Here is a 23,525-nt window from a genome sequence, read left to right on the forward strand (position 1 = left end):
AGAGAGAGCGAGACGATTTCTTTTCATTTATATATAGAATTATAAATATTACATGACAATTTCCAAGAAGAGAGAGAGAGATCCAAAACGTTAGTTTTGATAAGATTTTTGGATTTTATTGTAAGGGGCAGGTATTAATACACATTTAGTTTTACTTTTATTAGTGGTTATTTATTATATTGATTGATATGTTGACTCATAATCTAGTATTTATATTACCAAAAACAAAAAGTCAATTTACATTTATGTATTTAAAAATTGACAAGACTCACCTAGTTAAAAGTGATTCGGGTTAAAAAATAGAGCCTTGCTTGACATAGGCGAGTCAATATCGAGTCACGTCATTTTTCATCATGGCTGGGCCTATATGACTCTTGATCAGGTTTTCCAAAATTTTTACTCGACTCGGGTGATTCGGCCGAATCAAAACCTAGTTTTCCAATTATGCTCTAGAGATCAGAAGTTCATAATTTCATATACGAATATCTGATTCCCAAAATACCCTCCAACAAAACCCCAGCCATCGCTCCAAAACACGAGATCCCTTCTCTCTCTTCCCCTCTTCATCTCTGTGCCCGTGATCCCTAGATCTCGCCGGCATCGGGCAAGCTGAGAATATTTGTAGCGGAGAAATTCAAGAATCTCTCTGGCGAATCTTTCATACAGGCATAGCTCTCTCTCTCTCTCTCTCTCTCTTCAAATTGAATGATTAGTGTTCACCGTTTCTGTCTGTCTCCTCTTGAAATTTCTTTTAAATCTTGCAACTTCACAGCAGTACCAGTATAAGTTTCTAAACGTCGAGAAACGTTGTATTGAATTAGGAGAGGAAGTATACAAATGTAAGCAAGCCTCATCCAAAAATAAATAAATAAAAGCAAGCTTTTCTCTGCCATTTATGCTGTTTTATGTTCTCTGATACTGTGTTGAGAACCATGATGCTGTGTAATTTGAATGACTGTATCCCGTTTATTTAAGTAGTGCCCTAACTTTGATCTACCATTGTCGTGGGGTTGGTGGTTACCCTTGCCACTCGTGGGTGGACTGGTGTTGATTAGGGACTGAAGAATGGTTTTTGTTTAGATTATGCCCAGCCCGAGTCTTATCCAATGTTGGATACCTATTTTATGACATGTTCTGTTCTGTAACACCAAAGGGATGTTGTTGCCACCAGTATGTAACATATCTAAGCTCATTCTAAACAGATAAGATGCTGCTGGTGACAGAGGGCAGAAAGTGTTAAGCTCGTTTGTGACATGCCCTGATAGAAACTTGAGTTTTTAAACCTTGCAAGGTCACAGCTATCCGAAATTGAGTTTTGTTCTAACCGATGGGGGACAACCTCCCTTTCAAAATCAAGTGGTAGGTAATTTCCCTTGATAGAATGATTTTATGTCAGTTTCTCTTCCCCCCCCCCCCCCTCACTCGAATGGTTCAGAAAGAGAAGAAAGTAGAGAAAGAAAAGGACTGATGTGGTAGGACTGTAGGATTACATCATATTCCAATGTTCTTTTCAATATTTTTGTCCCAAAACTTATAAAACAATGTTGCAGTGTGTGAGTGGGCGAGACGGGAAGAGGATGAAATAGGAAGGGGACTGGGAGATGAATGTTCCTACCTGTGAATTATACATATGTAAGAAAAAAATATTTTTCAAAAGGGGGGGGGGGTTAGTTCCTATTTTCTTTCACTTGTAAATTAGGATCAAAGCCTTTGAGTTGAATGTATCCAGTCTCAATTCACTCAAGGGTTCTTCTTATTTTTTTGAATTACAAAAAGGAAAGCTTAATCTCAATTTATATCCTAATCAGCTAAATTGTTTTCATTTTTAATTTTTTCTTTTCTATAGAGGATACAAGGAATCTTAGTTTGGATCAATAATCTCCGGCTTGTCTCCATGGAGAAGGGCAGTGGATGGTGCTTCCCCACAATGTGTCGAGAGTCCATAATTGCTCTTATAATCATCACGCTTACCACTTTTGCAATTCGTATGATTTATGTCATATACTGGAGTGGCAAACCCCTCCCTACCTCATCTTCTAAGCTTAAGAGCACCCTGATTATCCTGGGTTCAGGTGAGCTTATGGTCCCTATATCGTCTTCATCACCGTTGTGATCATCAATGCTAAACGCTATGGTGATTATGTAGGGGGTCATACTGCTGAGATGCTTAATCTAGTCTCTCTTCTTCAGAAGGACAGGTTTACACCAAGATTTTATATTGCAGCTAAGACTGATAACATGAGTCTTCAAAAAGCTCGTGTATTGGAGGACTCCCTGGTTGATCAGGTACCTTGTTTATGACTTGAGAATTTTTGGTCCTTATGAGTGTTTATCGATTCTTATGAGAGACCTTTTTTAATGGTTATCATCACTCTTATTATGCCATAGTTTTTCTATGTAAAGCTTTCATCTTTGCATAAGCAAGTGTCTTTATGTGCTGAAATATTATTACCTACTGAATAAATACATGTTAGCGTATATGATGGGGATAGGTATGCTGAACACAAGGGTTCAGAAAACTCACCCCTTAAAACAAACAAACAAACAACAACTCAGCCTTATCCCAACTAAATGGGGTCAGCACATGGATCATTGCCCTCCAATCAGCTCTATTCGAGGTCATACTTGATCCCCTTAACAGGATCACAAATAGCCTCAAAACCAGAATTAGAGAGATGTATAGAAGTCAAAGTCAAATTTCCAGATGGGGCTCCAAATCTGGTCGAGTTTAGTAAGCCAACAGTATATCAAATCCCCAAAATAAAATTATAATCCAATGGCTGGATTTAAAACAGTGATTAAATCTTCAGAATCTGGTCCCAAAAGAACCAGATTTGGAAGATTTAGAATAACTTCAGATCAGAAGATCTGACCTCCTCAAATCCCTAGTCGAAGGACACTTTGAGGCAGCTCTCTAATGCCTTGAAATCTCTCTACGATCTGATAGCTAGATTCCCTTTAATGGGGAATCTCGATTCTGCTCAAAAGACCCTAAAAAAAGAGCAGCCAGTGGTTGCTCTTGTAGGGATTCTGATATATAATAATACCTGAGTAAACTCACTATGTAAACAGCAGCTTATTTAGAGATTATCCTACTGAAATCACAAGTTTAATCATATCACAGCAAGGCCAATCAATGTTAGGAGAAACAGCAACTTACTTGTATAAAAAAAAGAGCAGAGGATGGGATATGACCTTTGTTTCCCTCTAATGGTCTGGATCTGATTCTCTCCAATCGTGCAGAGTTTCTCACTCTGTCATTTTATCTCACAGCACACTGAAACTCTCAGTAGCAAAGGCACAATTCCAGAATTCACTCATCAACATAAAATCTTGGGCAAGCCCTTACAAGCTATGTTTTTAAATAAAAAACTCCCTAACAGTTTAAGTTAACTGTCTACCCACAATAACAACTCAATTAGGAAACCCAAACTAAAAAGAAACCTCAAAAACAAACCCCCACGCATGGTAGAGGAGTTCTCCACAATAAGACCCAAATATAAAAGCTTAAACAACTAATTTTGTAGGCCTATCTTCCACCCCTATTATAGGCCCAGGCCCATTACAATGAAAACACATTGGATCAAAGGCTCAACACATGCATACTGATTCCATTCAAATGGTTCCCAAAGACGTTAAAGGTATCCTCTTACAATTTCAATTCACTTCGTTTTTACTTCAAAAAGAGAGACTTGTTCTTGCTTGCAAACTCTGGAAGAAGGAAATTGTCCGTTGGGTTGGTCCGACCAAGAAAGGCATGGGACCCAACCCAATCTTATTTGTATTAGAGTAAGCCCATTTGTGTTTTATCTGCATCATTACCGTTTAACCAATGGTGGGCACATGTTCACTCATAATTCTTTTCTAGTCTTGTTAGAAATTCAATGTTTCTAGCTGAGTTTTTATTTGTTTGTTTGTACATGAAAGTGATGGATTTTTTCTTTTTGGTAGACGTAATGAAGTTCATTGAAGAGAGAAATGCTTCTCATTGAGGTAAAAAAAGAGGACCATCCTCGATGTTATCTCTCAATCAGAGAAAATAAAAAAAAAAGAAGAAAGATTAAGGGATACAAGGAGGGTAAGAATAAGATGAGTTGAATGACTTCACATAAAAAGAGACAGTTGAGCAAGTTCATTATCCGCAGGATTTTATTTGGTTTTAAATCATGTCTCATCCTGTGAAGGTGGTCTGGATCTGTAAACTTCATAGTTAGTTTGCATTGACCTCATTACTGTCAATAACCTGATAAATAGAGGACTCATTATTCTTATAGATGTTTCCTTTTAAGTCTGAGTTGAAATGGGTATGTGTCATCTTCTTATCCACTGCCTTTTCTTGAAATCTGTTTTTGGTACTCTCTGGATTTGTTTGCTATCAGCCATTCCTTTCCCTTTTATGTTCTAAGAGTTCCTCCACAAGGAACATTATGGAGCTCTACTCCCTGGACTATAAACTTCTAGGGTAGAATAATTTGATTGGAATGAAATTTGGGTGGGTACACTTGATACCCATTAATGCAATACGGGGTTCCAATAACCTGGTTTGGATCACTTATGGGCCCATCCGAATACTACACAACTCAAATAGTGAATGGATGGTGTTGAGGATGAAGGATAGTTTTGTCATTGTTATTTTGGGTTTTTGGGGTTCTATGTTCTTTTCTTTATTTTATGTCTTTATTTGTTAAGATGTAATAGGTGAGGGCTTAGGGGTAATTTCATTATAAACCCCTAACCAACTTACCTAAATTTACATGTCTCTTTTATAAATAGAACCCAGAACCTGCGATAGAATATATCTTCTATTGCAGGCTGCCTTTCCTTCTCTTGGCACTGTGCTTCATCTCCTTTTTATCTCTTTTGCTGATTAGTTAGATTCTGATTTCTAACATGGTATCAGAGCTCTTCTAATCAGCTGAAAGTTCTTCCTTGATCTCCTTCTGCTGATTCTCCTATATTGTTTTTGGGTTTCTGGTGTGCTGCAACCTATTGCTGCTATTTTTAGTTGATGGATTGAAGACTCCTTTTCCATATGAATGGAGTGTTTATTGGTGATAGTTGTTGGTGATGTGCAGACCTTCCCTTGGAGTTTCAATTGGAGGAAGGGAAGGTTTCTATTTTCTGCAATAGTCATGCTTCTATTTTCAGAATTCAAAAGAATGGAGTTTCTTCAAAAATTTTGGATCTCCTATTTCTGAATTTTGGAGGACTATTTGTACCTGCATAAAGGGAGACTCGACCTGTTTTTCACTCTGGTTTGGTGGCCTGATCGATTGCTTTTGGTTTTTCTCCATATACACCAGCGGCTGCTCTGTTTTCTGAGCCATACAGTTGGCTTCACAGTTTCTGCTCAGCTTACTTCCTCAACCTGATCTTTTGGGGTTTCATTCCCCTCTCCAGGTACTAGCTTCGATCATCATATAGGTCCTTCTACCTTGCTGATTGTAAGTTCTGCAAAATCTCCCTTATAACTGCCGCAAGTGCTCTGTTTTGGGTTATTTGGTTGGTTCTGCTGGTTCCAAGCTTGAATTTGGGTCTTTTTTTATTTTTCTCTACTGCCTATTACTCTGGAATCCTGCTCCAGTTGGTGATTTTTGTTCCATTATTATTGTGTGATTGCTGCCCTATTGTTGGCTTGCTACAGTTGGTGATCTGTGCCTATTATTTGGTTGCTGCCCTATCGTTGGCTGGCTGTTCCCTTGTGGTATTTTTTTTTGACTGGTTTTATTGGTGCTATGGGAGAGAATAAAAATAATCCAGTGGTTACATCTCAAACTGACACTTTGAATGTCACTATTACCTCTACCAAGCTGAAAGGGAGTTCGAATTATTTGTTATGGGCTCAAGCTGTGAAGGTTTACATTATGGCCAAGACGAAACTCAAGAATCTTACCTCCGATCCACCTGCCTCCGATTCAAAAGATTATGAGGATTGGATGCAAGACAATGCCATTATTTTGATTTGGTTGTGGAACATCATGGAACCAAAGATTGTTGTAAATGTGATGTTTCACACCACTGCTAAAGGTGTGTGGGATGATTTGAAGGATACCTATTCACAAGAGAAAAACATGAATCGAGTCTATGACTTATATAGGAAATTCTTTCAGCTCCGGCAGTCCAACAAGTCTTTCCAAGAATACTACAACACTTTTAAAGGCCTTGTTGAGGAATTAAATGTTTTTGAGCCCATCACCACCGATATTGACAAATTAAAAGCATAGCGGAATGAATTTTTTTTGTTTAAATTTCTGGCTGGGCTAGATTCTGATTTGAAGTCTGTCAAGGGACATATTCTTGCTGGAGAAACTGTCCCTACTCTTGCTGACACGTTCTCTCGCCTATAGCGTATCTCTTCTCCTGAAAAAACTGACTCTACTCTCAAGGAGAATTCTGCCTTTGTGGTTGGTCGTGGATGTAACTCAGGGGGAGGACGTGGTGGTGGTGGTGGCACTGGTGGTCAGTCAGGTGATAAACCTTTTCAGAATTGTACTCAGTGTGGCAAAACTGGTCACACTGTTGATTTTTGTTGGGACAAGCATGGCAAACCCGATTGGGCAACTCAATCTGCCAATCATGCAGCGTCTGAAGGAGGTAGTGATTGTGCTGCCCATAGTGATTCTTCACAGGTTTCCCTACCAGGTAGTGGTTCTACTACAACTCCTCGCCGTGATGATATCTCCCAGATATTTTTACAACACTCGGAGGCATCCAATTTTACATCCACCAGACCCTCATCTTCTGCAACTCTAGCTCATGCTGGTACACCTGCTCTTCTTACCACTACTACTCTATCCTGGATTATTGACTCTGGGGCCTCTGCTCATATGACTGGTGAGTCATCATTATTTGCCACTTATTCACATACACATTCATCTTCACCTGTTATTCTTGCAAATGACTCTTCTACTCCTGTTTATGGGCATGGTACCGTCTCACCCACTCCCTCAATGAGTCTCTCATCTGTGTTACATGTTCCTCTGTTACCATTGAATCTTCTTTCTGTTAGTTAAATAACTAAAGCTTTACATTGTTTTGTGACTTTCTGTTTTTCCTTATTGTGTTTTTCAAGATCTTTACATGAGGAAGAAAATTGGTGAAGGGTGTGAAAAACATGGACTTTACTACCTTGACCATGGTGCTCTTGCCTCGTCTGTTGTTGCTGCTTCTGTTGGTGGGGTGTCTTCATTCTAGTGGCACTGTCATTTAGGCCATTTGTCTTTAGTTAGATTAAAGTTGTTATTTCCTTCTTTTAAGTCTTTGTCTTGGTTAGAGTGTGAAGCCCGTGAGTTGGGAAAACATCACCGTGCCTCTTTCCCTTCTCGTACTATGGCTCGTAGTTCATTTTTATTTTCTTTAGTCCATTTGGATATTTGAGGTCCTTGTCGTGTTAAGAATCGGAGTGGTTTCATGTATTTTGTCACTTTTGTAGATGACCATTCTCGTCTCACATGGTATACTTAAAGGATTGTTTCGAGTTTCTCTCTGTATTTCAAAATTTTAATAATGAAATAAAAACTCAGTTTGGTTTATCTATTAAAATTTTTTGTTCTGATAATGCTTTGGAGTATGTTCAGCGTGATATTTCTGACTTTGTGTTTCTCATAGAATGATTCACCAAACTAGTTGTTCTTACACTCCACAACAAAATGGGGTGGCGGAATGTAAGAGTAGACATTTACTTGAGGTTGCCCGTACTATAATGTTCCATGTGCATGTTCCCAAGCAATTTTGGTGTGAAAGGGTATTTACTGCATGTTACCCGATTAATCGAATGCCTTCTTTTGTTCTTACCGACAAGTCTCCTTTTTCCATTGTTTTTCCTGGTCAAGCAATTTTGGTGTGAAAGGGTATTTACTGCATGTTACCTGATTAATCGAATGCCTTCTTTTGTTCTTACCGACAAGTCTCCTTTTTCCATTGTTTTTCCTGGTCAACTAAGTTTTCATTTAACTCCTTGTGTTTTTGGGTGTATTTGTTTTGTTCACAATCTCCATACTCATTTTGATAAACTCTCTTCCAGGTCCACTAAGTGTGTTTTTCTTGGATATTCTTGTACCCAGAAAGGGTACAAGTGTTATGACCCTGTTGCCTATAGGTATTTTGTGAGTGCTGATGTCACCTTCTTTAAGGACCATTCTTATTTTTCTTCATCCTCCTCTATCTCTGATGATGAGTGGCATGTTGATGCCCCTCCTGTCCATGCTCTTGTTCCTTTCTCTACACCACCATTACAGGTTTATCAACGGTGTGACAAGTCCGTACCACAACAAGAGTTCCCACCGGTTCCACCTGTTTCACCACCTTTGCTAGCTTCTTCGTCTAGTGAAGCTCTACCTTCGTCTTCCACTGATGACTTACCAATTGCTTTTCGTAAAGCTACTCGCTCTTGCACTCAAAAGTCCAATGTTTTATATTCTATTGATAAGTATGTGTCCTTTGCTCACTTACCCTCTTCTATTCATAACTTTGACTTATCCTTGTCTGCCAACCCTATTCCCAAAACTCATACTAAGGTTGTTCGTCTTCCTGGTTGGAAGAAGGCCATGGATTTAGAAATGGCTGCGTCACACTTGGAGTTTGGTAGATCTGCCTCCTGGGAAAGAACTTGTTAAGTGTCTTTGGGTTTACACAATTAAATACCTTCCGGATGGTTTTGTTGAGCGGCTTAAAGCTGGTCTGGTTGCCAAAGGGTATACACAGATTTATGGTGTGGACTACTTTGAGACCTTCTCTCTTGTTGCTCGGCTGAATTCTGTTCGCCTTCATATTTCTGTGGTAGTTAATTTTGATTGGCCCTTGTTTCAGTTGGATATTGAAAACGCCTTCTTGTATGGTGATCTTCATGAGGAAGTGTATATGGAGCAATCTCCTGGGTATGTTGCTCAGGGGGAGAGTAGTACTCGGGTGTGCAAATTGCATAAAGCAATCTATGGCCTCAAACAATCACCCAGAGCATGGTTTGAGAAGTTCAGTGCCACAATTGTATCGTGCGGTTTTTCGCAGTGTTACTCTGATCATTCTGTGTTTGTTTGTCGTCGTGGTGGCAAGTTGGTGGTTCTGGTTGTGTATGTTGATGATATTATTGTTTCTGGTGATGATGTGTCAGGTACTGGTGAGGTAAAGGCTTACTTACAATAGAATTTTCAGACCAAGGATTTAGGTGATCTTCACTACTTTCTTAGCATTGAGGTTGTGAGAAGCAAAAATACTATCAATTTTTCCCAAAGGAAGTATGTTTTAGATCTTTTATCTGATATTGACATGCTTACGTCTAAGCCAGTGGATATTCCCATGGATCCTCATCAGAAGTTTGGTGTAGATGATGGCGATCCTCTCAAGGATGTGCATTGGAGTTTGGTTGGAAAGTTGATTTACCTCACTGTCACAAGACCAGACATTTCTTTTGCCATTGGCGTTCTGAGCCACTTTATGAAAACTCCTCAGAAAGCTCACTGGAATGTTGCTATTCGCATACTCCGTTATTTGAAGGGTGCTTCTGGTAAAGGATTGGTTTATCATCCAAATTGGCATATGGATCTGGTTGCTTATTCTGATGCAGATTGGGCTGGGTCGGCAAGTGATCGTCGTTGCACTATAGGTTATTGTACATTTATTGGGGGTAATCTTGTCTCGTGGCATAGTAAGAAGCAGACTACTGTTGCGCGGTCGAGTGCAAAGGCAAAGTACCGGGCTATGGCCCACACTACAGCTGAATTGATGTGGCTTAGGTCTCTTCTCCTTGAGATGGGATTTTCTATGTCTACGCCGATGAGGATGTATTGTGATAACCAGACAGCGATATATATTACTAGTAACCCGGTTTACCATGAGCGGACTAAACATATTGAAGTAGATTGTCACTTTGTTCGCGATGCCGTCTTGAAGAATCTAGTTGAGACTCCGTTTGTTTCGTCTTCAAATCAGCTAGCTGATGTCTTCACCAAATCTTTGTTTGCTTCTAATTTTCGCACCTGTTGTAACAAGCTGGGCATGGGAGACCTATACGCTCCAGCGTGAGGGGGAGTGTTGAGAATTTGGGGTAGTTTTATCATTGTTATTTTGGGTTTTTGGGGTTCTATGTTCTTTTCTTTATTTTATGTCTTTATTTGTTAAGATTTAATAGGTGAGGGCTTAGGGGTAATGTCATTATAAACCCCTAACCAGCTTACCTAAATTTACATGTCTCTTTTATAAATAGAACCCAAACCTACGATAGAATATATATTCTATCGCAGGCTGCCTTTCCTTCTCTTGACAGTGTGCTTCATCTCCTTCTTATCTCTTCTGCTGATTAGTTAGATTCTAATTTCGAATAGATGGCAATATTGTAAATTAAAGAAGTCAACCTAACAATGAAAAGTTGCAATTCATGGGTGTAAATCGAGACTCTGCAAGTCTCGCCAGTGCTAATACCGAGATAGGTAGGGGTAGTTTAGGTTGTCTTTTTGTTTCTTATTTTCTTATTTCCATTTATGTCCTTTGTTGCTTTTAGTTATTATATATATTGAATAGAGTTGGAGTTTCAACCAAGGTTCTAAAACTCGGGTCTCGGAGGCATCTCGGCCCAGCCAAAAACCGAAACGAGTCGAGATCTCGGCGAGTTATTGCATTTTTTTGTTTTGATTCGGACTCCCAACTTGGTGGGTTTTACACATATTTTGGGTCTGAAACTTGGTATTCAGCCTATTTCAGGCCATTTAAACATAATGTCATGCCCAGATTTCCCAAAAAACAAGTCCAAATATGAGTTTCACTTTGGACCATAGGTTGGTAGGCGACGAGTCGTACTAAAACAACCTACTCTACACATAATTTAGTAATACATAGCAAATTAGCAATCAAAACATTCAATTTAGTACATATCAATCAAAACATTCAAATAAAAAGTACATTACATCAATGTTCTCTGAATTTGTTACATAAAATGTGATCGAGTAATAAATTCTTCCCCGTATTGATCCACAAAGAATTCCCATGTCATAGAATTGCTGAAGTGTTGCGCATAGTGTGACACAGCCTTCATATAAGTGTTGTCATCAACATATACCAAACTCCCTATCCTAGGGTACATGGGAGGCTATTGGTATGGCTGGTTTGGGACTAGGAATATGTACCCAAAACCGGACCCAGTGCTTTGATTGTCAAAATCAACTGCTGACTGCCCATATTGACCATAGCCACTATATTCAGAACCGGTACTCTCCTGGCCATAGTCATAGCCATGATGATGCTGAGATGAATGCCATGACTGATGCTCACTAGTAGTATCTATACTCATGCTTCCGAAACTTGCAAGCATGGTGTTCATACTGCTGTCATCATCCTGAGCATGTGAGTGTTTACAACCCTTCTTTCTGTTGTATGTTTTAGTGTGGCCATCATGCCCATGGTCTTGATCTTGAGTGGCATGCGTAAACTGAGACTCACCTGTGAAACGCATAGGGTCCTCTTGTGTTCCCACTTCATACTGGTACTGCTCGCGTATCCCCTCATGACGATCATCATAATAACCACCACTCTGCATGCCACCACCACCACCACCACCACCATCACCACCATCACCATCATCACCACTGTCGTCATCACTACCATCATCATCATCAGCAGGACTTCCTACAGCAGGCTCAAAAGGTCTCGGTGAGTCTAAATGTGCACGCCCCTCTTGCGATACATATTCTTCAACATCAGTACTGGTTACAGACGCAATGGTGGGGTTGGGCCTACCCCCAGGCTGATCCATATCGGGTGTACCACGATCTCTCACCCACTAGAATAGGGGATCCTCATCCTCATCAGAGTCCTCCTGGAAAATGTTGGACAGTTCAATGGGTTCTTTATCATTGGCTTCAATTCCTTCACGTATGTGCCTCATCCTTAATCTCATATTGTAGTGCACATACACAAGCTGCTCCAGTCGTTCGCTACCCAACCTGTTCCGCCTCTTTGAATGTATCAATAAGAATGTACTCCAGTTGCACTCACATCCGGAGGATGAACAAGTTTGTGAGAGCACTCTCATTGCTATCTTCCTCAGGTTGGGTGAACTTGTACCATAAAACACCCACCAGTCAGCTGCATTACAAATATAGAATATTAAGAATATGTACATTCTAAAGGGATAAAATTATAATTCATAAATGTAATATCATTCCACCTACCAGGGTCTGACTTTTGTCTACCCTCCACTGCAGCTTGTCGACCGAAACTTGCTGAGGCCTCTCTGAAGTTTTTGATCTATTTTCATTTTAAATTTCAAACAGTGTTAGAGGCATTAGTATTTGCTATTTAGTAATTACATTCATAAACTAACTACCGAAGTACCAAAGTCCCATACTCTCACCTCATCATTGCAGGTAGCTTGTATCTTTGGATTGGGCTCCAACTTCTCAATAACAGCTTGAACTGCCACTAACAAATCTGTGTCTAACCCAAGATCATGGGAGTACTGATACTTTGGATTCAAATAGTATGCTGGTAAAGTAGACACCACAAATATAATTTTTTAGTGACTTAATGCCTTTGGGCTTTGAATATGTAAATGTTAAAAAGTTTTAACATTTAAAGTGTAAAGTATGTTGAACTCACCAGCTTTATACAATGGATGACTCAAGTGCTTCTCCCACTGCTAATCAATGATGTTAATGTAGGACTTTGCACTTCGAGGTATAGCAGCTCTAACCATTTCCTTCATTTTTTGAATGGCAGCATAAATGTAGGCCAAGGTAAGCTTCTTCTCTGTATCAACCATCCTCAGTACTGCCACCACTGGCTCTAATATGGCAACCACTTTATGCAAGTCCTTTCAAAATCCATCACTTGCAATGGTCTGTTGTGCTGCCTTCCCTTCTTCTGACGTAGAACCTTGCCAACCAAATCATTGTTCACTTGCAAACATAGACCTCAGACCTATCACCTTCGTCTGAAAATTCTTCAATGCAATGTAATTGGTGGCAAATCGAGTGACACCAGGCCTCACTAAATCTCCATTACATTTGTCCCTTAACAAGGCTAAAGCATAACCATGGTTACACACAAAATTGGTTACTTGTCTTGCCATATTTACCACACTCGCCACCAAAGTCTTTTTCCCCATGTCCTTCAGCATTAAATCAATAGAATGGGCTGCACATGGAGTCCAAAAGAGCCGGATCCTCTTACTCTTCTTATTCATCAACTTCTCTCCAGCCTTTTTAAAGTTGGAACCGTTATCCGTCACAATTTGGATAACGTTCTTTGCTCCTACCTCCCTCCACTACTTGCTTCAACTTCTTATACAAGTATGATGCATCCTTTACATGCTTTGATGCATCGACAGACTTCAAGAATATAGTCTTCCTATTGCAACTCACCATGAAATTTATGATGGACAGTCTAGTAGGTCCAGTCCAGCCATCAGCTATAAGAGTAATCCCATATGTCTCCCACATTGGCTTCAAACCATCAATGTAATCTTTCAGCTCTTGTACCTCCTGAGGCAAATAGACATTGTATAATTCATGTGGTGAAGGCCCCTTCCATCCTGGGCCAGCCCTCCCTGCAGCATTAAGGAATGCATTATAGTATGTTCCTTGTGCTACATTAGCTGGAATGCCATGGTAAAGCATGAACCTGTTGAAGGCTTTTCGTGCTTCTTCTTGTTTACCACCAAACATTTGCGGGATGGTTGGCTGGTAGGCATCTTGTCGCCTAAAAATTGTTGGATCCTGCTAAAAAATGGGATATGGAGAATGTGCTTGTAGTCGGGTTAAGGGTCGTGGTATATTTCTTGTCCCGGTGCTTTTCCTCCTCTCATCTTCTTGCATTGGTGTAGCTGAGCCAGATCCACCAGCTCCTCTTGCCTGCTCATATCTTCTTACATTCTCAAAATGCAAACTTTGTCTACTCTCTGCCAAAGTTTGCTGGTAAATTCTCCATTCAGCCTCTGATTGAAACTCACCAGGTGGAGGCCTAAAGTCAGTATTATCTCCTCCACGGACCTCTATACCAGGCCCCTCTAGTACTGCTTCATCAAACTGTTGTTGCATTCTTTCCCTCTCAGCTTTCTTTATTCTTCCTCCTTTCAAGTGTTGTGCCATTGCCACTTTTACTTGGGTAGGAGCAGTTGGGCATGAGGCAACATCCTTGCTTGTACCAGACAAATGTTGCTTTAACCTGGTGGCTCCTCCAGATAGCAACTTTCCACAATAATTGCATTTAGACTTCTTTTTGTCTTGGGACATTGGGACTCCATGTTGCCATGCTATATTAGACATGGTGTACAAAATGTCTTATATTTTACACTGTTACATAAAAAATCATATATTAATAACCATGGTTCACTTAAAGTAATGTATCCAAGACTTAAAGTATGCTATTCATAACTGTTAAACATAATGTCAAGTTACTAGAATTATGAAATAACTATCTCTTATTTATCCCCTAACCCTAGTATTTATTTCTTAATTAAAAATAATATTTAAAATTTTTATTAAAAATATTTATACCTTAAAGTATAAGAAAAATATAATGTAATGATGTATTTGACACCATTTGAAGTTGAACATTATATACATATGTTGTACATAATTTTTCATAAACAACAAATATTTTTCCTTAATATTATATATAGTTTTTTAATTTTAATAATATTTTTATTAATCTGAAAAATAAAATAATTTTTTTAATGGGTGAAAATAAAAAACTGATCCATGAGGCTGTAGAGCATCCCAAGTTGTTCAACATATATGAAAATCATTGTCAAACAATCATTATTCATCCTATTTTTTTCAATTTATTTTTCAAATAAATCATTTATTTTTTCAGAAATTATAATAAAAAAAAATAATAACTGAAAAATAATTCCGACTCCATCAAGTGATAGATCGGCCAAAGATGTTTAACATATCTCAAAACCACATGAATCTATCAAGGATTGCACAAATTTTGTTGAAAAAAATAGATTTGAGGAAAACTAGAAAATGCCTTCAAAAAATCTTCAGATAGGTGATGATTCTTGGACTGTTGGAGTTGAATCTTCAATTTAGTACTTGAATCACACTTGAAACCATGCAATCCATCCAAGATTTGAAGCAAAGAAGAAGAAAATGGAGGTAGATGGGTGTTTTCCTATTTTTTAGAGCCTTAGGACAGAACTCGCCGAAATTTGTGAGTTCTGTCCATCTAGGTTCTTTTATAAAAGGGGGTAGATGGGTTAAAATGGGTTAAAAAATGGGTCAAAACCATATCCTGACCCGATACCGAGATCTCGGCGAGAAATTGTAAAATTATAATGGAAAAAAGCAGGAAAAACCTTCAAAATATGGGTCAACTGCATGGGTTGAGACGATACCGAGATCTCGCCGAGAAAGTGTAAAAAAATAATGCGTATGATGTATCGACTTGGTTTTTTGAAATACCAAGAAACTCGGCGAGATCTCGCCCTCGTGAGTTCGAGTTCTCGAACCATGGTTTCAACATTAAGTTGTATCCCAAGGTTACAGCTGAACTATCGATTTTCTCTGTTCTCTCTCTTCTCTTATTCTTTACATGGTATTAGCGCAAGATCCTTAGGCACTGCTACAACTTTCCTAGTATCTTGTTCTCCTCTCTTTCAAGGTTTCAATTATTATTGATTGATTCGTCTCAGTTTGATTTTGCGGTTTCTTTCGTCTCTCGTTTGAAGGGGTGCAACACCCTATGCTGTGTTTTGGGACTGTTTGAAGGGGTGCAGCACCCTAGATTTATGATCAAAGATCATTACAAATCTGGAAATATATCCTAACATAATTAACATGTGCCACATGTGCATAATGAACCTAGACACTTTAGTGTATCTGGGTTTGGGTCTGGGTCATGGGTCACTAGGTCATCCGTTAACAAACCCAAAGCCTAATTGGACCAAGTTTATCTCGGTCTAGATTGTCAGAAGGGTCAAGCCAATTTAGCCACAATTCTGCATCAACTACCCTAGTGTTGAGAAAAACTCGCTCTCGAGTTTTATAAAACGAGAGAACCAACATCAGTCGATCGACATCCATGATCAACAACTTTGATGGGGCGATGATCTGGCGGAACTCACGATCAACCATCACGATCTCTTGATGGTCATTAGTAAACCACATCCTTTTGATTAGAATCTGATCATGGGTTTTCACAATTGCAATTAGACCCTTGATCAATTCTTCAACTGCATCCTTGATCGAACTGTTCAATTCATCTTAATCATCACTTCCAGTGTCCACCAATTCTGCTACCTCTGATCCTCTGAAGCTTCTATCATGCTTGACACCTTATCACTGAAGCGGTTAGTAACATTGGTAAGCTCTTGAAAACCTCATTGAGGATCCCTGAAAGTGCAATCGGAGATCCAACAATACATCCTCAAATTGTTTCGTAAACCTCTTTGAAGAGCAAGAAAATCAGGGTCGATCACCAACGAAAGTAAAGATTTTCACTCTGATACCAATTGATGTAATCTAGGGTTCCATTAACCCAGTTCGGATAGTTTATGGACCCACCTGAGTACTACACAGCTCAAATAGTAAGTGGATGACACTTTTGTAAATTAAAGTAGGAAGGAAAACTAAATGATGCTGATAAGTCGCCTAAAGGGTTTATTTTATTAGAAATAAGCCTTGGGTTGGGTTATTTAGGTGTTGGGCCTTTGATCCCATGGGTTTTCTTTGTAATGGACCACTTTAATGCACCTAAAATATCGGTAGAAAATAGGAAAACTGGATTTACTTCATTAGTTTAGTTAGAGTCCTGTTTTGAGTCAGTTTCTTTCATTATTTTAGTTTTCTAATCAGTTTATGTTACCTTATTAGTTAAGAATTGAGTTATGCCTTTCCTTTTTAGTGTATAAGTCTTCTATATAAGTTTGTAAGGGGCTATAGCCTGGGACTTGAATTTGAATTTATGAGATTGAGAAAAAAAAACATAGTTTTGTGTTTTGCTCTGTGAGAGAGCATGATGAGATGCCATTGGTGGGAGGCCAAAATATGGTGAGAGGCCGTGGGTGAGAGACCCAAGTCTGAAATAGATTACCCTATCTTCTTCTTCTTCCCTTCTTCGATTTTTTTATTTTTATTTTATTGTTCTGAAATTCACTGCAAATCTGAAAACTGATCGAACTATTTACTGTTTGCTGGACCTGAAGTTTGCGATCCTCTTGTGGACTGGTTATCACTTGTGACTGGTCTATAAAATAAGGATAAGATGGAAATACGGAAGAAGGGAAGGGTATTTTGGAAACCCAAGGAATAGTATTAAAAAAAGACTGAAGACTCGTGGGATGAAGGAGTCTTCTTCAATCTGACGACACAAACAGAAAACCAGTGGTAGGAAGGAACCACTCAAAGAAGGAATCCCTTCTTTAAGAGGTCCAATGGATCTAATACTTCAGATACCAAGTCGCACTACCATCCCCTTACTAAAACTGGAAAGGTTTAATTCGAGAAAACAGCCAGCAATCGAGGGTTAACATCTGAAATCATGGCCTGGTGGTAAAACGATACCAGCTGAGATATAATCTCGATTCTCTCAGCAACAAGGGTTTGAGGATGCGAACTCTTAGGATTGAAGTGCCTCTGGTCAGTCATCACACGCCCAAAATATGAGAACAGAAAACAGGAGTAACAACAATGATGTAGAAGGAACAACAAAGAAAAAAGTGTTGAAAGAAAGAGAATACCTGGAATGAGAGAGAAAATTTAGAGGAGAAGAAGAGGACAACAGCAAGGTTGAACAGAAACCAGGAGTAGCAGCAACGATGTAGAAGGAACAACAAAGAGAGAGAGAGAGAGAGAGAGAGAGAGAGAGAGATCCTAATCCTTGACCAAAAAGAGAGATCCTAATTCTTGACCAAAACTAAAACACAACTTAGACTCTAAATTGGACTCAAAACTGAAATAAAACTCTACAACTAAAACATAGAAAGGACTCTACCACTATATAGCCCATTCAAAGTAAAAGATTACAAGATAAAATCCCAATCGAAATAAATAAAGAACTATCATATCCTACTGAACCCAATAACCCAATTGAACCCAGTTCATCTTGCTCTAGATTTCCAGACGGTTCAAGCCATTCAACCATGAATCTGAATCACCCATTAGAGCCATCATTAACCATTGATCCTTGAGGCATATTCTCAAAACATCTATATTTACCTCTGTGACAATGGGGGCAGTTGCAGTCCTTAGATTTGCGAAATAGTGTAACAAGAAGTGCACCTCCTGAAATCGAAACATTTTTCAAATACAAAAGTTCAGTATCTTCCCACGAATTTAGTGAATTATGCACGATGAATATTCAGACGCAACTTGTTTCTTATTCCAATTATCAAGATTTCATGGTCTTGTTTATCTGGAATTTTTTTTTCCTTGAATTGGTTGGCAATGCAGACTGGTGATCGGAAAGTGCTAGAGGCTGCTCAGTTCATGCAGATATATCGAAGCCGGGAAGTTGGTCAATCATATTTAACTTCCGTTGGGACAACCCTAATTGCTACTGCTCATGCCCTCTGGCTAGTTGCTAAAATCAGACCCCATGTGGTATTATTTCTTTTTATTTAAATCTTATTTATTTGAAAAGATCTTAAAAAATGAAATTTAGTTTGCATTTTCTGATTGAGGAATTCAATGAGCCTTCTTTGTCATTTTTTTTTTCAGATACTGTGCAATGGCCCTGGGACTTGTATCCCTCTCTGTGTAGTTGCTTTCACGTTTAAGGTTAGAAACCTGTACTTTGCCTAGTCCGGATTTGAAAGTGATATTCTTGCAAATATGTAAAGACTGATGTTAGAATGATTCTGGTTTGTCTCAATTTTTGGTAGTTTCTAATTTTCGAAATGCAATAGAACACTTGATTGGAGCTTACCAGTATATTTGTGGGACACTGACTTAATTGGCAGGTGGTTGGGATTAGATGGTCATCCATTTTTTATGTCGAGAGTATAGCAAGAGTTAGGAGGCTCTCTCTGAGTGGCTTGCTTCTCTACAAATTACGCATGGCTGACCAGTTATTTGTGCAATGGCCACAACTGCAAAAGAAATACCCCCGAGCACAATATGTTGGTTGTCTCATGTAATTGGTTCAATTCTGCTGCTGCTAGTGGTATATTTCTCTCCTCTGCCTCCATGTTTTTTAAATCTTACTGAGCATCTTAAAATTCAATCAACTTCACTTCTCCCATTACTGTCAAGCGGATTCTACTTCATGCATCTGTTTGTATATAGGAGTTAACTATAGATCTCTCTTTCTAGGTGAGCTGACAGATTGTCTGATGATTCACATGCGCATGAAGGTGATGCAGCAATGATTTATATTGAGTGGATGCAGTTGAGTTGCAAAACTAGTGACTTTTGAATACAAAGTTTTGTGGAGCTTAAGCTCTCCAGGCTTGGTAGTAAAGTATGCATTCTTGTTTTGGACCACATAGACTGGGTGAACTTTGAAAGAGAACTGGTGAGGTTCATTCCTAAATCTCTCTTCATTCATAAAGCCACTTAACCTCTGACAATTACCAAGTTGTAGAGTCACAGCCTGGAACAGAGTCTTTTGGTTTTCTGATGAATAATTCTTTACCCAATGTTTGCCCACACTTCAAACGCATGTACCTGTCCTCTTTCATAGGGAATGAAATAACATATAGTTTCCTTTTTAGAGCAATTAAATAGCATATGGTCTAATTCAAAAGGTTTCCTCTGCAAGGTGGTTGCATCTTGTTTTTTTAGTTTGGGATTTGTCTGATATCTTTTGATTATTAGTGAAAAATATTATTAGAAGTACAAAGTTTAGCTGGGTTTCCACAATCTTTGTGCCAAAATCGAAGTCACTTGTTGATGGTAGTCTGTTTCCAATGAATGGTGCTGAGGAAGAGGGAAATTCTTTTTCTGAGGATGTATTGTCACTTATCCGTTAACTCTACTAGCTGTATAGATGAAATGAAACTAAATACAGTTATCTTTAATGAATAAGGTTCATAAAAATGTATTTGATGTTGTAAGGAACTGTCATCTTGGCATATGGCCTTCACTGGTGGTATTGATGTTGTCATGTAAGCACAAATTATTTGTATTAATGGTCTGTTTGTTCTTAGCTCCATCACTTAAAAAGACGATAGCAGGTGGCAAGAGCAGAAATAGAAGTAGGGTTTCTGATTTATCAAGGGTTCCCTCATCTGTGTTAGTCACTCTTTTGACATCAAATCTCTAGATGCTGGTGGTTGCAGGGCCTCCTCTTCTCACAGCTTTAAGCCCATTATTACTCCATGAAGCTGAGGGGCAGTAAGAGTTAGAATCTTGTTCTCAGCTTCAATTCAATTCAGGGCTGTCCTCCAGTGTAAGTGTTGGCAGCTTGTAAACTGGTCCTGATTTCTATTCCATGTTGCAGCTCGGTTGGCACTAAAACTTGGTGCGCATTTTATCCTTGTCATCCTCTAGCCCTCATGTACTGAGTTGGACCCCACCGCAAAATAGAGGTCTAAGAATAGGTTGAGAAGGGGAAGAGCTCAATTTATTCTTCACTAGAAGTTAAAGGACTTTTCTCAGAAATCCAGTGTAACCTAACATTTGAGTCTTGCCTGAAAGAGGTCACTTTCTTCCTTCTAGCTAACTAAGTTGAATTTCCAAAACATTTGATTGTACTATTCAAGTGTAACTTCATAAAACATCTAGCTAAGCAGTAAGCATACCTTGTGACAACAAAAACCTATTGAGGACTACTAAAAATTTCCTTCCAATGAATCTGTCTGAGATAAAATTGCCTCTCTTGATGCTTCAGTAAATGATTTTGCTGGGTTAGACTACATTGAAAGTTCCATTCTTATTCCAAATCTTTTTTTTGTGCGAAGTGTTCATCTCATGAAGTGCTTATACCTGTTAAAGCACTAAAGAGAAAAGTTGTTTAGTAACAAGTGCTTTTGCAAGGCTTTTAAGCTCTAGTAATGCCAAACACCACCTTGAAGATTGTTCAAGCCCTCCATTTGGGATGAATTTGTAGTATTTTTGTTTGAGCAAAAGAAGAGAAGATTCAGACAGTTTTTTTTCTTGCATTTTGTTCCTTTTTCCTTCTCTCCCTAAGCCATGGAAAATAGGTAGGGGTGTTATTGGGAAGAGCTGACATAAGTTGGACAATTAATGATGCAAGATGAGAACTAGACCATATTCTCAGTAGTGAAGTCAATAATATAACATAGACTTTGCAGAGAACTTTTGTTTCAATAAAATTGATACTTCCATTATTGTTTAGTATGACAAAATGACCTTTGATACAACTTAAGACAACAAGATGAACTAGAAGATGATTTATCCTCAAGAAGCTCTCAAGTATTTGAACTTTCATTTGCTTCTGTTCTTGTAGTTTTCGACTTCAAATCGTCAAGATAATTTTGATACATGTAAGAAATGAACCCCCAAATAGCCAAAATCAAAGCAACCACCTTCACCCCATCCATTTTGTCATGAAAAAATATCACACCAAACACTGGAACAATGGGCAAAGACACAGTACTAATGACATTGGTAAAGAGAGAAGACACCTCAAATATTAAACCCAGTAAACCAACACAAAAAACTTGCCAAGCTACAGCAGTCCAAACTAAGATCATCACATAAGATACCCCTCCAATTTTTTCCATCTCTCCCTTTAGACTCCACCATTCCCCAGTAGCGAAAAGGCCCACAAAGCAAACACAAGTTGCAACTATTGCCGGATATATCTGCATCTCCAATATCACAGAAAATGTTTTCTTTTTCAGAACTTTCTCAAATGAAAGTTGGAAAAGTGAAAGTATTAGGGAGAAAAGGGCAGATGCACCTAAGGTGCATACAAATCCAATCACATATTGTGCCTTTGTAACTCCTGTGGATCCATCGGACTCAGAATGGAGAGCAAGGAGTGAAGCAGAGATAGTGAGGATGATTACTGAATTAAGCAGAACAGGAGTGAATTTAAGGGAGTTAATGAAATAAGAGAATATTGCATTAAAAGCCAATTGGGTTGCACAAACAAGAGAATATGTAGAAACAGGGAGATATAACAGCCCATATGCATACAACAAGTTATCACCAGCACTGAATATACCTAAGGAGGTGTAAAGGAGTACAAGGGTGATGATAGAGGGTGACCTTTTGTTAGCAGTATTGGTATAGTTTGGGATAGAAGGTTCATAGGAGAAATAGATTAGAAGGGGGAGGACAAATGGAAAGCCTGCAGTTGCAACAATTGTTTGCATCCACTTACTATTTCCACCTTTGTTATAGTAGAGTCTCCCTAGAAGAGTTGCAATAGATTGGCCTAAGAGAACAAAGAATATGTAAAGTGCCATTAAGAGCCACCACTTATAGCCTCTTTTCAGTGTAGGAACTGGGGGTTGGTTGATGACAGCAGCTTCATCTTTGGCCAAGTTTGGTTCCTGTGCCTCTGAATCATTAAAAAAATCAAACAAAGGAAGGATTAGTAGACCACAAAAAGTGAAACCCTGCATCTAAGATTTTGCATTTGAGCATAAACAGATCATCTTTGTGTTTCAGATGCATCTTAAGGATTGTGGGTGTGTGTAATTTAATTCTCTTTGCAACAAAAAGGATAATAGAGAATTATAGCCTTCACCATTGATTGATAGAAAACATGAAAGATCAGTTTCTTCATCTTAACTTCTCACAGATTTTGTTTCAAATAAAATTTATAAATTGGATGCCTCAAAATTTCATTATGATCAAACTACATAAAGTAGATTCTTATATTGGAATAGAATTTGAAAAGAGAAAACAACCCATTTAGTTGGGATAATCTTGGAACATCATATAAAAGATAGAGCTTTCAAGAGCATGGTTTTCCATCCATAATTAGTAATAAACTCTTTATTTAGCCAAACAGTCAAGGAGAGATCCATTCTTTTCCAAATCTATGAAGTGGTAGTTAGTTATTCTAATATGACAAAAAGGATTCTTGTAGTGCCACTGAAAGTATGACATGAACTGATTCAATAGAAGAAGGAAAACCATATATAAACTTACCAATGACATGGAGTTGCCGTTCTTGAGCTCCCCCCATGGAGAAGAAGAAGAGAATAAAAGAATAAAAGAAGAAGAAATAATCCAAGCACAAATGGTTTCTACCCAGCAATTATGTGAAGAGTAAATAAAGCCCAGCAAATAATGGAAACATGAATTTGTTGTTTTATACTTGTGGTCCTAGAATTGCAGCGCATTAATAACAATTGCTACTCTCCTAGGCAACCGAACCAGACCGACTTACCAAGTTCCTTTTGGGAATCAATCATGTTCAGTAGGAGCATGAGATCACACACCCTGTGGTCCCAAGAGCCGCATTAGCTACAATTTTGGTGTGGAATTGTGAATCTTTTAATGAGTGGATGGTAGAAAAGGACATGCAAGTTAAAAGAGTTAGGCGGCTACAGTAGTATGCCATAAGGTTCCAATTTTTATTTATTTATTCTCTTGAACTATATAAGGTTCCAATTTATAGCACTAAGAACATTTAATGTTGAATGTAATATCATGTTCAAGTATAACACC

At 38.6% G+C, this 23,525-nt stretch overlaps 2 protein-coding genes across 3 annotated transcripts; one reads left to right on the forward strand and one right to left on the reverse strand.

Moving 5' to 3' along the window:
- Window positions 1-1,328: 1,328 nt before the first annotated feature.
- LOC122656689 (UDP-N-acetylglucosamine transferase subunit ALG14-like) lies at window positions 1,329-19,653 on the forward strand. 2 transcript variants are annotated; one of them, XM_043851304.1, is made up of 8 exons: window positions 1,342-1,359; window positions 1,551-1,622; window positions 1,842-2,072; window positions 2,147-2,286; window positions 18,387-18,536; window positions 18,654-18,713; window positions 18,896-19,098; window positions 19,248-19,653. In XM_043851304.1, exons 3-7 carry the CDS (start codon window positions 1,895-1,897, stop codon window positions 19,070-19,072), a joined length of 705 nt encoding a protein of 234 aa, XP_043707239.1. In that variant the 5' UTR covers window positions 1,342-1,359; window positions 1,551-1,622; window positions 1,842-1,894; the 3' UTR covers window positions 19,073-19,098; window positions 19,248-19,653. The 2 variants fall into 2 exon arrangements, with proteins under 2 accessions (XP_043707248.1, XP_043707239.1); XM_043851313.1 differs by lacking the exon at window positions 1,551-1,622 and having other exon boundaries at window positions 1,329-1,359; window positions 1,847-2,072.
- Window positions 19,654-21,307: 1,654 nt separating this feature from the next.
- On the reverse strand, window positions 21,308-23,055 carry LOC122658256 (probable purine permease 11). The gene is made up of 2 exons (XM_043853179.1): window positions 23,004-23,055; window positions 21,308-22,407 (listed from the first exon to the last, which is right to left on the reverse strand). The coding sequence occupies exons 1-2, from the start codon at window positions 23,038-23,040 to the stop codon at window positions 21,308-21,310; spliced, it is 1,137 nt and encodes a 378-aa protein (XP_043709114.1). The 5' UTR covers window positions 23,041-23,055.
- Window positions 23,056-23,525: the final 470 nt, after the last annotated feature.

Source organism: Telopea speciosissima, chromosome 1 (assembly GCF_018873765.1).
Source record: "Telopea speciosissima isolate NSW1024214 ecotype Mountain lineage chromosome 1, Tspe_v1, whole genome shotgun sequence".
NCBI classification, from domain to species: domain Eukaryota; kingdom Viridiplantae; phylum Streptophyta; class Magnoliopsida; order Proteales; family Proteaceae; genus Telopea; species Telopea speciosissima.

Coding starts and splice junctions, on each gene's coding strand:
- LOC122656689 (XM_043851313.1), top strand. CDS start 1,895: ATGGAGAAGGGCAGTGGATGGTGCTTCCCCACAATGTGTCGAGAGTCC. Junction 18,537..18,653: donor CTAAAATCAGACCCCATGTG/GTATTATTTCTT, acceptor TTTTTTTTTCAG/ATACTGTGCAATGGCCCTGG. Junction 18,714..18,895: donor TAGTTGCTTTCACGTTTAAG/GTTAGAAACCTG, acceptor CTTAATTGGCAG/GTGGTTGGGATTAGATGGTC.
- LOC122658256 (XM_043853179.1), bottom strand. CDS start 23,040: ATGGGGGGAGCTCAAGAACGGCAACTCCATGTCATTG. Junction 22,408..23,003: donor ACGGCAACTCCATGTCATTG/GTAAGTTTATAT, acceptor TTAATGATTCAG/AGGCACAGGAACCAAACTTG.